This window comes from Choristoneura fumiferana, chromosome 15 (assembly GCF_025370935.1).
Source record: "Choristoneura fumiferana chromosome 15, NRCan_CFum_1, whole genome shotgun sequence".
NCBI lineage: Eukaryota > Metazoa > Arthropoda > Insecta > Lepidoptera > Tortricidae > Choristoneura > Choristoneura fumiferana.
The window spans coordinates 12,840,600-12,857,525 of NC_133486.1; the positions used below are offsets into that span (position 1 = coordinate 12,840,600).

At 37.8% G+C, this 16,926-nt stretch overlaps 1 protein-coding gene across 9 annotated transcripts in view; it reads left to right on the forward strand.

Moving 5' to 3' along the window:
• The window catches only part of brat (tripartite motif-containing protein brain tumor), a 603,590-nt gene extending 589,201 nt beyond the window's left edge, over nt 1-14,389 (forward strand). For all 9 annotated transcript variants that reach the window (XM_074098345.1, XM_074098342.1, XM_074098341.1 and 6 more), the window contains one exon: nt 239-14,389. In XM_074098345.1, coding sequence (XP_073954446.1) covers nt 258-2,795 — 2,538 coding nt within the window. In that variant the 5' untranslated portion in view covers nt 239-257 and the 3' untranslated portion in view covers nt 2,796-14,389. The remainder of the gene's footprint in view (nt 1-238) is intronic.
• Nucleotides 14,390-16,926: the final 2,537 nt, after the last annotated feature.

Sequence of the window (16,926 nt, forward strand, 5' to 3'; positions counted from 1 at the left end):
GTATTTCACCCGGCTGCTCGTAAATTTACCGAAATTATTGAGTAAAGCTTGTCTATTTATCACGTTTATGGCACGGCTCCTCTGTATCAGTAAGGTCAGGAACGGAGATGCATATACGTTACAGCGTTCCAAATTGATATTAGAATTTTGTTGCGTGAAATATGAATATGTTCTTGTTAAATTATAGTGCTGTAAATTTATTCATAAATGGTAATAGTGTTTTTTTTACTTGTTCCAGGGATGCCGGTTTCCTGAAGATGGCCTCACGCACCCCGTCCCTTGAGTCGCTGCCCGGTGCCAACTCGATAGGTTCGCTGGAGCGTGGCTCCTTATCGCCCCTGACCCTTAGCGGCTCCTCGCCCCCCGCGAGCGACTCCGCTGTATGTGACCTTCGTGAGTTCGACGGTCTCGATACCACTTGCGCTATTTGTCGGGAGACTTTCGTCGACCCCAAAGTACTCAATTGCTTTCACACCTTCTGCCGGGGTTGCCTGGAGAGGGAACAAACGCACCCAGACAAAGTAACGTGCGTGACTTGCCGCGTGGACAGTCAGCTGCCGTCCGCCGGGGTGCCCGGTCTGCTTACAAACCTCGTGATCGCTGCAGCCGTCGAGCAAGACGCTGACCTCCTTCCATCTGCTCGTCAGACCAGCTCGCCCTCGGCTCGCTGCACGGGCTGCAAATCGAAGGAATCCGACGCCGTAGCGCGTTGCGTAGACTGCGCTAATTTCCTGTGCCCAAATTGCGTCATGGCGCACCAATTCATGCATTGTTTTGAAGGCCACCGCGTGCTGGCATTCACTGACCTGAAGGACGACAAGGGTATGCTCGGGTCGACCCTCACAACGAGCGGAGATAAGACCGCTTTCTGCCCGAGACACAAAAACGACATCCTGAAATATTTCTGCCGCACTTGCTCGGTGCCTGTTTGCAAGGAGTGCACGATCATTGAACACCCCGCTGCGCTGCATGACTACGAGCACTTGTCCGATGCCGGACCTAAACAGCTTGAGCTGATGCAATCTGCAGTCAATGAAGCAAAGACTCGAGCCACTGAGATCAGGCACATCGTCAAGACTGTGGAGCACGCCGCTGGTAAATTACAAGTGCAGTATCACAAAGCTCAAAATGAAATTAATGACACGTTCCAATTCTACCGTTCCATGCTCGAGGAACGCAAACAGGAACTATTGAAGGAACTCGAAAGCGTATTCTCAACAAAACAGATCGCCTTGACAGTTGTTGGCCAAAAAGCTCAAGAGACGGTTGACAAGATTTATCAAACCTGCGACTTCGTAGAGCGACTAACAAAATGCGCCAACTTAGCTGAAATTTTGATGTTCAGGAAATTGTTAGATACCAAACTACAGACACTGATGAATGCGACACCAGAACACACCGTCCAGACGGCTTGTGAACTTGAGTTTGTCTCGAACTATCAGGCGATACAAGTTGGCGTGAGAAACACTTTCGGGTATGTACGCTCCAGCAATGAATCTAATGTACCCACTAAACAGCCACCTATTGCCCGCCCCACCAACGGCTCTCTATTGAACGGTGGCTCATCATCTAGCAGCAGTAGTGTCAATGGCAGTTCCGGGAGCTTAAATGGTGGTATCCATCTTCCTACAGGACTCAACGGCGTGTTAGACCGTCCGTACAGCAACGGCCTACTTGGACCTACCAGTCAATCCACTTCGCCTTTCGAATCAAACATTATCTCTAAAAGATTCAACAACGGTGCCAGCAGCCTCGGCCCATTCTCCACCGCCATTGGAGACATGAACTTAAACGGTATTAACCCGTATGAAAAATGGTCAAACGGCGGATGCGACTCATTATTTCCGCCTACCAATAACGACCCTTACTGCCTGACGTCTGCTTCACACAACGACCCTATCTTAGATCTGACGAACAAGCTTATTTCTACTGCCATTTTCCCACCGAAATCTCAAATTAAACGACAAAAGATGATCTATCACTGCAAATTCGGTGAGTTTGGAGTTATGGAAGGTCAGTTCACGGAACCCAGTGGCGTCGCTGTCAATGCTCAAAATGACATAATCGTCGCCGATACAAACAATCATCGCATCCAAATATTCGACAAAGAAGGTCGCTTTAAGTTCCAATTCGGTGAATGTGGAAAACGTGACGGTCAACTCCTATACCCCAACAGAGTCGCTGTTGTTCGCACGTCTGGCGATATCATCGTCACTGAGAGATCCCCGACACACCAAATACAGATATATAACCAGTACGGTCAGTTCGTACGGAAATTTGGTGCCAACATCCTACAACACCCGCGCGGCGTCACCGTCGACAACAAGGGACGCATCGTAGTGGTCGAATGCAAAGTTATGCGCGTAATCATCTTCGATCAAGTGGGCAATGTGCTGCAGAAGTTCGGTTGCTCCAAGCATTTAGAGTTCCCCAACGGGGTTGTGGTCAATGACAAACAGGAAATTTTCATTAGTGACAACCGAGCACATTGTGTTAAGGTCTTCAATTACGAAGGCATCTACTTGCGTCAGATCGGAGGCGAGGGGGTGACTAACTACCCGATCGGTGTTGGCATTAACGCGGCCGGCGAGATCCTGATCGCGGACAACCACAACAACTTTAACCTGACGATCTTCACGCAGGACGGGCAGTTGGTATCGGCTCTGGAGAGCAAGGTCAAGCATGCCCAATGCTTCGACGTGGCGCTCATGGACGACGGGTCTGTGGTGCTTGCCAGCAAGGATTACCGGCTCTACATCTATCGCTACGTGCAGGTCCCGCCTATAGGCATGTGAGCCTCCCGCCCTGATCACATGAGATCGGAATGACCGATGAACTTTAAGCCAAAATTCCATACGTTGAAACGCAAATAACTTGCAAGTGTCGGATCGGCCATATGTGTCAATTTTTGAATAGTTGCATGTGACAATTGAAGTGAAATCATGGTACTTGCTAGTTTTTGTAAGTGCACGTGTTGCGACGTTTGCGGCTGTCTCGATGTGATCAATTCTACTTACGATGGGAGTTCTTGAAATAGTTTTGGCATAAAATCTCTGTGCATATATATATACAGATATTTCAAAACGGAACTGTAATGAGATTAGTCATAGTATTGACATTGTTATTCGAGTACCTAGTTAAGGATGGAGATTATTCCGCTGGACGATCCAGGCATTACGAACGGTGTTCTCGACCCTTATCATTTTTTGATCTATTGAATAATATTTTTTCATATCCCACATCGTTAAATTAGGGATGAATATTAAGGGCATTTGTATTATTTAGCCCATTTGTTGGACCAATATTTTAACTATTATTACTTAACAAATTGTTAGGCGTTAAGCGTGTGATTTTATCGTAATAAGAGAGCATCGAGCGGTATTGTTGTTAGTTTTAAGGTATTCTTCGGCACAATGGCACTTCCTGTTTTTGATTAGCACTTATTCTGTGTCGATGGAAATATGATTATGAAACTAAGTAAGAAGTTGTTACATTATTATTAGGTAAGTGTTAAATTGATTGAGCTGATGTGGACAATCATTAGTTACTACCCTCTTGATGTAGTTACAAAATTTAGGGAAAGTGATGTTAGGGGTTTTATCAATGACAAAGTAGACTGCGGCGTTCCTCGGACACTTCGATAACTGAGTTGCTACGAGTCCTCTCCTCTAATGTCCGCGCCAAACGGCAAGTTTTGATATCACAAAACTAGGTTTGATCAAAAATGTTTTATAGACTTCAGCTTAGTTCCGGATTCGAATAGCGCCATCTTCCAACAAGAACCTCGAGTATTATAAAGCATTTTAGATTATGATGTTACTAGGTTATGAATGAAATGGCTGTAGTTTTCTTTTAATTTGTTGGAAGAGTTCTGTCCCGACCGCTATCGTCGTACCGCCTAGTCACTGAGAGCCCACGGACCTGAAATTCATGTTTTACGTTGTTTTAAAGTTAAGTAACACTTGGTTGATAATATTGTTCGTTTTTATACAAATCTAGTAATTGAATATGTTTTTAAGTAATTGGACACGGTAGTAACTAGTAGAGCACTTTAGGAAATGGTCGTCTCGCTAGACTTTTTTTTTTAATAATGATAATTTTTTGAGATTTTAATACGTGTGTAACTAGCGTTTTACTGGAGTATTATAGCTCGCTCGGTATACAAGTAATTATGCAATTTGTTATTCTGGTAAGATATTTTTTTATGTGGAAACAACTTTATTTTTGTAGCAGTAGTATTATACGGTGCATGTGTAACATTTACTTTTTCGTATTTTATGAATATTATGCTATTATTTTTTACTTCATTACCATGTGTGAGTGTGTTAGCAGAATTATTTTAGTTTGATTTCAGATAGTTTTGGTTTTCTTAGTAAATAATCGTTTTTAGTTATTTTTTAATCGCTGAATCTATGACAAGTGAAGAGATCTGATTCGATCCGTCTATTAGGGTCGAGGGATCATTTTCTTAATTTTTGATCTGCATTAGTTTATGGTCTAGGTTATGATGAGCTCGGTGATATTCCAATGTTCTAACTAAAGATAATCTCTTTGATGGTATTGAAGACGCGCCGGCGCGGCGGGCCGTATCTCGCTTTACCTGCAAGACATGTGCCATACAACTTTGTTGTGATGTAATAAGTGATATTTAGTATTGTTTGTAAATATGTACCATACAACTTTGATTGATAAGACTCTGATCGACTTGAACAGAATTTATAAATCTTTTAACTCGTTAGTGCAAGTGTATTCCGATAATCTTGATTCTTATCGCTAGTTTCTGAATGGATTTTATTTTAATGGATTTTGTCTACATACTTGCACTAATTGCCGAGCATTTGAAAAAGCAGATTTTCTCTTTGTTTCTAAGTTTTCCAAAAGTGCGAGTCACGAACGAATGCCCGCCCATCGCGACGCGTCTTCGATTCAATAGCGAAATATGTTTTTTATCGGATACTCACTAGATTAGGTGAAGTAGAATTGATTTAAGATCTCTAGAGTCGAAATTTCAGTGATGAGTCACCAATGATTTAATATAGGCTGCCCTGTTCCTAATAAATTATTACAATTCCTAAGATCGGACGTATACATTGTATTTCACTTAATCTACTGAATCGTCTAAAGTTTTGAATGGAAGTCTTGATTGATTGGGATTTTTAGCTTCCGCAACATTTGCACCTCGCTTTTTTTTGACGAATTGTTTCAACCTGTTTCACTTCATTACAATATATTATGACGAATTTACCACAACTGCTGTACTACAACTCTTCTTACATTAAAACAATTCGTTTCAACAAACCGAGGTAACGCTAAAAACCAGGTGAACACAATCGTTTAGACTTTGCCAAGTTTCATTCATAAAAATTATGGCATCAGTATTCCCAAAATTTTATCCATTCGACCCACATCAATAAACTCCTGCCATAATGATTACGAATGTTTGCCTATCAGTAACTATATACGCTTCTACTTAATTGAGATCGTTACAACGTATTATATTTATATTAAGTATAGCATAGTATCAAAATTTTATCATAAGATTTGCAAATTATGACAACTACACCTACACCTTCATTGTAAAGCAGTGTAATCGTTTGGATCATTTTTTTTTTATTATGACGGTAATGAGTTAGTTATTTTAATTTTTAACCTGATACGGTATTTTAAGTTTCATCCCTATTGATTTATTATTACAAAAATCTCGTTCACAATTAACTTTTTGTGTTTTTTGCATAATATATAAGTAAAAAAATGATTTTCAATATGAAAAACATTTCATTCTTAAAATTGCATTTCTAAAGCTTGAGGACTGATTAAAATTTGAAATATGTTTTGTCTTTAAATATATTTTGTCGATGTTTGTTGTTATAATTATTATATTTTTTTAATTATTTGTATAAACATTGTTCTTTAAATTAATGTACATCGTTTTGTTTTGAATTATTTTTGTTGTATAATTGCTTTTTTAATAATACCAATTCATTGCAGTTTTAACGTGTGTTTTATTTTGTTTTTGCCCGAGTAGTGCTTCAGTAGTGTTCCTGTCTTCGGTCGTGACTACTTTAGTTGGAACTAAATCAGTTGCGACTGATGTGAAAAAAGCCCGTTTGTGCTAATTAATCGAACAAAATCCATTTTTGCTACCTACATGAAATTTGTCATTTTCCGTGGGCTTTTTTAAAATTGAAGTCCGTGCACTGTAAGTTACATAAATACCAAATACACAATTGTCTTTTTATAACTCTGATCATCAAGTTTTTTATATGTTATAAAATATTAACTTTTCAATTACTCAGAAATCTCCACCTATTCACGCAACTGCCGTTCTCACAATAGGTTATAAATCAACTTCAGAATGATTTTTTAGCACAAACTTTATGTTGAACTCTGCAAAACTATTCACGTTTCTAAAACTCAAATAAAAACTTTTTTAAAAGTTTTGCAGAATTCAGTGTGGTGGTAGGTCCCTGTGTGTGTGTGTGTGCGCGTGTTTACTTGATCGTGTGTGTGCATTTTGATAAGTATTACTTTGAAACAGTTGGTGTTGGGGAACAAGCGATGGCATGAGATTCGTAAGTATTGCTTTAGAGTTAAGTACGTTACACACATTTAGTGCACTCAATAAACTAAAGCCATTTATGAATACTGAGATATCGAATAGGTACATATTTATAATTTCACCTGAAATTGAGTCTTAAAATTTCAAACTTTATTTTACTGTTTACTTATTTAGGTTGACTGATAGATCTCTTATAAGTAGGAATAAGTTCGCTCTTTGGTACATGTACCTCAATGTTTATTTCTTTATTTTCGTACATTAAAGAGTTTACGTACATTACATTATTCAAGTTATCAAATGAAAGAATTGAGAGAAACTGTATTCCATGTCATAATAATATCATATTTCGCTGGCTTAAGGAAATATAAATATGTTATCAATGATATCTACGTGTTTATAATTGGCAAAACTCGATGGCCCAATTACATTACATAGGTACTAATTTTAGAGTCCGGCACAATTTTGAATAGAATTTTTAGTAATACAATTCACAGAGACGTCACAAAATACACGTCATTGTGGAGAGTCCACGATGTGACGTCATACTGAACTGACAGTTAGACGTTAGGTTAAACATGGTAAGACCATAGTCACGTGATTACTCATCTTCCTTCTCTTTCCAAGGGCTAACCACGTTAGCGAGAATGAAATGACATGATGTAACTCACATTACGATTTCACTTTTTTTATTGGACAAAATGGTAACTTTAGCTGTGTTTCTAATTACTTTTGCACCTCAAATATCTTTTAGTAATGAACCACAGCAGTTTATCAGCTTCTCAGTGAATTAGGCGGTATTAAACTAACTTCTCGGTAAACATGAAATAAGCGTAATACATATTCTTATGATCGTAGGCTATAAATCTTCGTGATAAGAACTATTTGTACTAAGCGTAGGTTAATCTTTGTAACACGAATAAGCTTTACTTTTCCACTAATTTTTGACTTTCTGATTTGGACTCTTGGATTCCCTTCTCAGCAGCACCTGCTTTAAAAATTAAAAGCGCTAACCAAAAACCACTATTTCCAAGTCAATTACTATAGGGAACATTTTACTACTAACTTTAGCACCTATTAGAATAACGTAAGCACGAACTAGGCTTACTCGATCGTTTATAATTTTATACTCAGCAGTTTTCTTAAGGCTAACATTTAAGATACAATACGAAGTATGATTTAATTCAGTTTGTTCTTCATCATACTCAACCACGTTTAGTTTCTTATCGATCAGTGTAAAAATATCACTTTCATTAATCTTTACGTTATTTTCTTTGATATCTCATATATTAACGCCACTGCTGTTCCAAAATTTCAATCCAATAATCTCTTTAAACGTAGCCATAAATCTAAAATGCATTAAAATTTCCAATTTCTAAGTCTTCACTGCTCATTGATGAAATTTCAAGCTTGTACCTCGTCCCATCATTAACAGAAAACTTATTTCCGAATTAGACATCACGATTACCAGGAAGTGTGTAGAAAATAATGTAAATATCGTAGAGTTAAGCCATTCTTAGGATTACTGTTAGAGTAAAGGCAGCCGGGCACAGTACAAGAAAGCAAACAACCGTGTGAGAACAAAAAGGAAAGTGTGTATTTTTTTATGAATTACGAGTCAACGATAGGTCACTACATTATAAGATGTTATTTAGGATTGAGGCTTTGTTGTTAGGGACATAATTTTAAAAACATGACATTGAATTTGTTGTTTAAGACAAAGCAATTGGCGAGTGTCTGGATTCGATTTGAACCTAAGGGTCTCCCTAACCATATCCGTAGACGTACGTATACTCTTAACGTTGTTGGGTACCTTTGTGGCAGTTACTAAATACACCTGTTAATGTATTCATCAAGGTAGAAATAATGTATAAATGTTAGCTTGTCAGATTGTATGTGGTTAACGGATTGGTCATTTATTATATTACGTAGTAGAGCGTCGTTGAATTTGATAGAACTTAACGGTACGTTGATATGTATTATGGAAAGTTTGTAAATATCATTGTCGCTCCTACTAGGTACGCGTCCTTCACGCGAAACGCTCAGGAATTGCATTCATTTTCTAATTAAAAGTGTCATTGAATTTGAATAATTGTAATTTTTAACATCGCTTCTACGGAATATTGTGATTTATGGTAGCGGTGTTGTATTGTTGAATTCCATTTATTCGCTAATTGAATATTTTAGTGAATTGCACAGAACGTTGGTATTTCACTTGATTTTTGGAGTATTTTTTCTGGAAAGAAATGTATTCAATGATTTACTGAAATCGATGACTGACGTTGTGTTTCAAAGTGAATGAGAGTAAATTCGTTAGTGGTGCGGTGGCGGGGGCGTCCGCGGGGTGAAGTAGGTCGCGCGGGGGGGCCCACGCCGCACAAAATGTCAAATTGTGATTGTTGTAAGTTAAGGAGAAATTACAAAGCACACACGAGCACAAACCATCCATCCTCAAAGAAAATTACGCTGTTTTAAGTCGCGTTTGAATTTATGATACATTTTATTGTAAAAAATATTTTACTATCGCTTAAGTTAGTTGAAACGTTTGCATATAATAGTATTTATTTTCACAAGAAAGAAATTTTTTTAGTGGCAATGTTTTGAGAGTTCGTGGCTAAATGATATGGATTCAACTAATTGATAGTATATTTAAGTATAGGCATGCATTTCATTGTTCTATGCGTTTCTTTGCTCCTTCATGTACCATAGATCGATGATGACGCAGCTTACTGTACTTGGACTGATGCACTTTACTTGTACTACGACTCGCTCGGACACCATCGATCTCGAGGATATTCCCATGTGTTAGATAGCGTAACTGTAAGGTGTGTGATTTTAGTTAAGAAGATAATTTTTGTACTGGAAAGATTCCAAATGAAACTGCATAGGAAAATAATGGTGTAGCTAATGACATATCAAGTAATGTTTCTTATTAATAAATGGGGGAAGGCGGAAGTCGGGCACGGTTAGTGAAGTATTTATGAGAAATTGACGTTTTGTTTGATATAAGGACAATACTTACCCAGTTTTGGAATATTCGCATGTTGAAATAATAAAAGGTTTAATAGTGAATTGTCCAAGCGATTGGACGCAACATATCTTCCACTTAGTGGTGCCGTTGGAGAAATAAATGAAATTAATAGAACAATAGACCATTTTCGTTTTAGATTGCGACGGGAGGATCGGGCGGGGCGGAGCAGAGTTTGGAATCTTTCTTAACGAAGCTAGTCGCCAAAGATAACTGCTTTTAGATAATTAAATGTAATTGTGTATGCAAGTAAGTTAACCTAAATTAGTTGTATGATGCTTAAATTGTCCACACACAAATCGATTTTACACACTTAATTAATGCCATCCTGCCAGTTATAAGAACACATGCTTATGATGAGTAAAGTTAAATTATATCCTACTTAGCGTATGGAGTAGTGTGTATTTTTAGATATCGCATTGTCTATGTTAGTTTAGTGGTTAAGGCACACCTTGAGCTTCAAACAGTGTGAGTTTCTTATTAATATTTTTTATGAACCTAGTGTTAATGTAGATCGACGCGAGGAGAGCCTCCCAGCGGTGGGCTGGGGTCGACAGGAGTAACATTGATACGCGCTGTTTCAACTTTTCCAAGAGAAAAGTGCTTTTGCACGACTTACTTTTAATATCACGCGAATTAGCTTCCACCTCGAATCTGAATTGCAAATCAAATGCACCACATGTCATTAACGACACGCACGTGCACTGTAAATAAGGCCCGTCATTAGTATTTAATGACATCTTATAACATAAATGTTAAATTCAGTCTTAACTTTAATATACTGAAACACCATTTTGCGCCGTGGCCTTAAAATTGAAGGAATGTGTTATCCTTTTATTGAGACATTTGAATTTTGTACAAACTTAAAATTTCACATTTCAATATGAAGCATTATCAAACTGTATTGTAAGTGCTATATCTTGTAAGTCGTATGTAACCCGGCTAGCATAGATGTCGGTAGTTGTAGCGTCGCTGTATCTACGTCCTATGTCTAACTTTATGATAATTGTTGATTTCAATATTTCGATTCGTGCATATCCCCATTTAACACGTTTGATAACTTGTTACCTACTCATTAGTTACTTTGAGACTGTTCAAAATGTACTCTATCGAGTTTTCTCTAAGGGAAAGGGCTGTTCAAGCAGATATTTTTGATACTTTGAGGATAATCGAAGGGAAACAATCGCGAATTGTAGATAAGGGATTGTTGGGATTGAGGTGAGGGGGGGGGGGGGACGGGCGGCGCGTGCGCCGGGTCTTCGCATCTATACTTCGTAAGCGTGAAATAATGTTACTGTAACGAAAAAAAAAACATGTTGTTCTAATAAGATATGCGATGGTTTTCGCTGAACTTGTTGTTTTTCATAGGTATTCATAAAATTTCCTTTATTTTTTGTACTCTTTAGTATTAAGATTAATATTAAAATGAAAACTATTCAATGTTGATTACTCTAAACCAATAATGTATGTGTTAAGTACGGTGTAAACTAGCCTCCCCGAGAGCCTTACTAGTGGAGAAGAAGCCTTTTCCTTAGACAGTTAATATTTCCCTTTTCCCGTTTTGTCGTAGCGATACGGTTCGTGGGTTTGTACGCGTAGGCAGGTATATCGTCGCCTGCACTTAATACTACGTACTTTTATACCTATCTCCCTATAATAGTTCTTGACTCACTTCCACTAACCTAACTCCTACCACACACAACCTCACTCAATTCCGAAGTTATATAGTTCAGGCCTAGCAACGGTATAAGGTAAAGTTAAGGGTTCATTTTTTAGTTAGATGGTATTACTCAATTTTAAGACTGATCACAGTAAAAAAGAAATCTGGATAATTGTTTTGTGTTGGTTTAGTGTACTCAGTAAATTTGCGTTGATGCGATGGTAGTTGACGGACGGAAAGGTTAGGTTAATGAAAATTAGGTAAATAAATAGCCAAATGTGTGTGAGAGCGGTCAGACTGTCAACTACCGTCGATGTTGCATTATCTTCAACCAACTTCTCTGTCTTCTAACTTAAAGACGATGAAATTAAGCGATGAAAGATGGTGAGAAACTCATGGTAATGTTAATTCCAGATGTCAGCCCTGTTGATCATGGGAATACTAAAACAAAAATACTATTTGTTGCCAAAGTGTTATTAGGGATACATGTAGTTATAAAAATCGGTTGTCACATGCATAATTAAGATGTTCTTGGGTGGTTTGAAATTAAGGAGAGAAGTTGAAAAATATTTCCAATGATATATTTTTTCATGAACTTGAATGCTAATCGATACATTAAGGTTTATAACTGTGTAGGAACTTTATCTTAAAGTGTGGTAATATCATTGCCACGAATCACACTCGCTTGCGATTCATTATCTTTTAACGTGTTTGAATTGGTGTTTACGTGGACTAATTCCGCCGAAAAAGCAGTTTGATCGTGGCAAATGATTTAGTTGTTTAGTGTTCATGTTTTAGATTATACGGACATTATATGTGAACAAGCTACCTATCTCCGCCTATACGATGCACATCCAATTTTCCCGATTCCTACTTCACAATTCTTTTCCCGCACTTACGTTATACGCACCAATGTTATCTTAATTTTTTGTGTTGTTAATTTGGATATTTACCTCCGTTTCTGTATGTCTGTTCTCATTGTGGCTCTTTTAGAAGCTTAATACTTAATCATCATATCGGTATTATCCAATAATATCATGTTCCGTTGATCGTTCTTTAAATCACCGGAAAAGAATTATTAAATCTCTAGCCAATAATGCATACCCACTTACTCATAAAAACTTGTCAAGTTTGGGTTAGTTCATTATTTCATCTTAATCTGTCACTTATTAGAATATCTATATTTGATCTGAACTTAAAAGATAAACGATCGTTATACAAACATAAACATATGAAGCGCATTAATCTTGAACATAAGATCGAGTTGATACAGTACATGATACAAGAATGCACTCAACTACCGATTTAATTCTGATACTTACAAATCATACTGAATGAGAAATATAGGTGGCTACAGTGGCTAGCTGGCTAGGCGGGCTAACGTGATCGGGTGTCAACCGCACCGCCTGCAAGGTAACATGGTGGAAAGATACAATTTAGCAATAAATAAGCCACCAAAGCAATGTTTCACTCTTATTCATTTATTTGTCAATAAAAAATTGCAGCGTTACAGTAATAAAACCAATGCGCTGTAAAAATAAAAAATACAATTATTACTTACAATTACTCGGGATTTTTGAATGTCGTCTTCGTCACTTCCCTAAACGGCGAAACGCCAGAACACCACACACTTCGGCCAGAGGTTGGAGTACAGGAACATCTGCTGCTGCTGGGCACTCAGGAGCCTACATAAGTCTTATATCTATACGTTTGAAATCCAGTGAATGATTAACTGGTAAACAAAGCATATCCTTAATCATTGTAGCTAGAGACCTGATATTTTGGCAGCGATTACAATGAACTTGAGCGTCGTAGAGGTGCATTAAGAGGGGATTTGTTAAATCTACCACGGGATATTGCATGAGCCTATTTCCTAATCTTCCGTGGAGACTAAACCGCTGACATACGAGTAAGTTATGGTCTATAATGTTTAGCTGTTGATGACAGTAAAATTAGTTTCTTTATTAGTCTGAGAACAGACAAAACAGAACATATCCTGAAATTTCAGTAGTATAATATTTATTTATATTTTCGCTTACACGAAGCTAGTCAAGTTTTGATTAGGTTAGCTTAAGTTACTCCTAGTTTCATGAGATAAGTTGGCTTAAGTTCTTGTATATTCTTATAATTTTGTTTTCTTGTAGTTTCTGAAGAGCTACCTGTCTCTAGTCACATTGTCCGACACTTCGTGTCAATTATTTGTCTCCTCGTTATTACTTTCCCGGTTCTCCAACTATGTACCCAGAAAATGTTAATTACGGACAAAGTGAATTAAGTAGTCTGTGTTAGTTGATGGTTGTCGAATATAGCTCGGTGTTTCGGTTTCGAAGCATACATATAAATGTTTAATCTTCAGGTAAACCTTTGTATGAACTTTAAATTTACACGAGTGTAGATTCCCACAAAAAGGAGTAAAATTTAAGCGAGGGTCACTTTCTTCCTAACTTCCACATTTTTGACATAAAATTCTTGAGAAACAACAACATTGTATGGAAATATTTAATAATAATAATAATAAATGTCATGGGACACTTCACACCTCTCATTTTGTTCGTCTTTCCGTCAGTTTTATACTGTTTTATGTGGGAATCTAACTTTACTTAGTTATCCCATATGTTTTCAGTGTGAACTATCAGTTTGTGTTTTTGATAATCTTATTTGTTCATATTAGTTAAGATTGCCTGTGTGGGTTTGTTTGTAATATTATTGCCGAAAAAGTTATCAAGGTCTTAAGTTTTCCAATTAATATTTATTATCTGAACATTCCAATTTTAAGGGTTTTAAAAAATAATAAGACTTCGTTATTGGTTAAATTTCAAATGCGAACTGTGTGGGTTGAACAACTTTCTACTAATTATAGTTCATAGATCATTTATGATGTATCTGTGGATCTATCAGGCGCATTGATAGGATGCGTTTACACTTGCGCCGAGCGAGCATTAGCAGCAATAGCGAACGCCCGGAGCAGAACGATTGTACACGTTTGGCGAGAGTGTAACACGCCCTCAAATACTCATACATACATACTTGTTATTCAGGTCTTAGTTAAGTTAGCATTTAAGAATTGATAAATAATATCTGATGATAAATTTACTCGTATGTTGTATTAAAATGATGAACACGAAATAAAGAAACTGGTTTGAAATGTGCGTTTTATTTTTAACAACAATTCTTAGTACTACGTAGTGGGAACAGGAAGGAAAATAAAGTTAACGTTTGAATTACCTGTGTGTGAAAAGGATAGCGAAAATACTGGAAAATTACCGGTACTGAAGCGGTATACATCAGCATTTCTTGTACCGATTTCAAGCCCTACCTCTGCTCTGCTCTGAAAATCGAAGTTCGTATCGTACCGTCCCTCTCATTCTTGTATTAAACAATATTAGTGTGAGCAAGATGGCAAGGTACGAAGTTCGAATTTTGCATTTCGTAGTATAGGGTCTGTGACTATCAACGTCATAGATAGTAAAAAAATGAGAATTAATAATAATAAAATTTATTTATTCAGATAACCAGGATCCATTATTTGTTAGTATTGTTTATACTAAGAAAGCAAGAATTACATAAAACAGATTTTACAGGGTTTGATACGCTTCTACTTTGAGAAAAGCTCGTATCTCAAAATCTATAAATCCTATCTGGGGGCACGGCAGTGCCTCCGCCAAGTCGAGCAAAAAAGCGACACGGCCGTACCATCCTTTTCTTGAATTATTATTACTAAGTGAACAATACAAGGTTCAGTTCAAATTACATATACGATAGTATATAGCTTTTTTTATAAAGTAGTACGGACAGCAACAAAAGTAGCTGGTTACTTTATTACTCTGTCACATTAACACATTTCTCAATCTTGTATGGTGCTAGTGACACACACACTATTGCATAACAGCGTCCAGTTCAATATCTCAAACGTCTAAACCGATTTTCGTGAAACATGTTTAGGAACCTTCGCTAGAAAACTTGATTTAAATAAAAAAAACTGCATTCTAATCGGTCCACTCGTTTAAGAGCTACGGTGCCACAGACAGACAAACAGCGGTCAAACTTATAACACCCTTCTTTTTGGGTCGGGGGTTAAAAACGTGACGCTCCGCCCAGTGCAACCCCTTGCCTTGGTATGATACGAATGCTGTCGCGCGAAGCGGTGCTTGCGTCTTGAGTAACAGTTCTATTTATGATGACTATTCAGCTTTAAGAAATAAAATCGGCAAATTACAGAACTAACTCAGCTAATAGCATTATCATAACAAAAAACAACTTTAATACAGAACTTGGCAATACACACAGCTTCTATACATACTTATATAATAAAGCTTAACCCTGCATAAGGTTAAATTGTTGGCCAGTTATATGACTTGTGTGCTGCCTGGGTGCTTCTACGGGTACACGGCAACAGAGCGAGGCAGCGGAGCAAAGCAATAGGATAATGCGGAGCGGAGTTGCAGAGTCGTGACTGCCTATAGGTATAGGCGGGGAGCTAGCGGAGCGAGAAAGTAAAGCTACTCTTCACTTCTCATGCTCTTTAAGTAGGTCAATATAGCCTATCGAGGCGGGAGTAAAGTGAATACTTTAGTCCCTTCCCTAGGGAGTAAAAGTATTTTTTTTTTAATTTACTTCGAGTGACTTAGATAAACTCAAACAGCCAGTACCTACTTGCTTAGTTTTTCCGCATAGAAGGTGGCGCCATTCTATTCATTCCAGTTTGTGTATGGACCATTTCGCCGATGCGATTTCGTTATATCTGTGACTGGTTGGAAAAAAACTTACCGCGAAAACTTTGACATTGTTCTATGCGTAAATCATAAACGATTAAAATTAATTGATTATTCTCACAATGTCGTCAAGTGATACTGAAAATTGTGATGTCGGGCAAAGAGTTAAAGACAAATGCGAATAAACGTTTTCTATTTCTATTTTTATTTCTATTTCTATTTCTATTTCTATTTCTATTTCTATTTCTATTTCTATTTCTATTTATTTATTTTTACAATGATAATATTTTACCTCAACAGTTTCCTAGGCCTTTTTTTTAGGCCTAGTGGTTTGACCTATCGCCTCTCAAGCAGAGGGTCGTGGGTTCAAACCCCGGCTCGCACCTCTTGAGTTTTTCGCAATTCATGTGCGGAGTTACATTTAAAATTTACCACGAGCTTTGCGGTGAAGGAAAACATCGTGAGGAAACCTGCACAAACCTGCGAAGCGATTCAATGGTGCGTGTGTAGTTCCCAATCCGCACTGGGCCCGCGTGGGAACTATGGCCCAAGCCCTCTTGTTCTGAGAGTAGGCCTCTGCCCAGCTGTGGGACGTATATAGGCTGGGATGAATGGATGGATGGACTGGTGTGCTGCGGCACACCGGTTGAAAACCTCTGCTCTATCAAATAAAAAGTTAAATATAGTTCTTTGAAAATGAATGTCGTACCCACTCTACGAGTTGTATAACCGCCCGCTGGTCCTCTTATCACGTGACGATGACGTCAATGGTAATAACAAAGAGACTGCCAGCGACAGCAACGACGCAGTCGATTAAAAAACAGGGGGCTACTACGAAAATTGAAAATCGAAGTTCGTATCGCCCTGTCCCTCTCACTCTCGTATTAAACAATACAAGCGTCAGCGGGACGGCAAGATACGAAGTTCGAAAGTTGTATTTCGTAGTATGGGGCCTGTAAATTTCTCTATT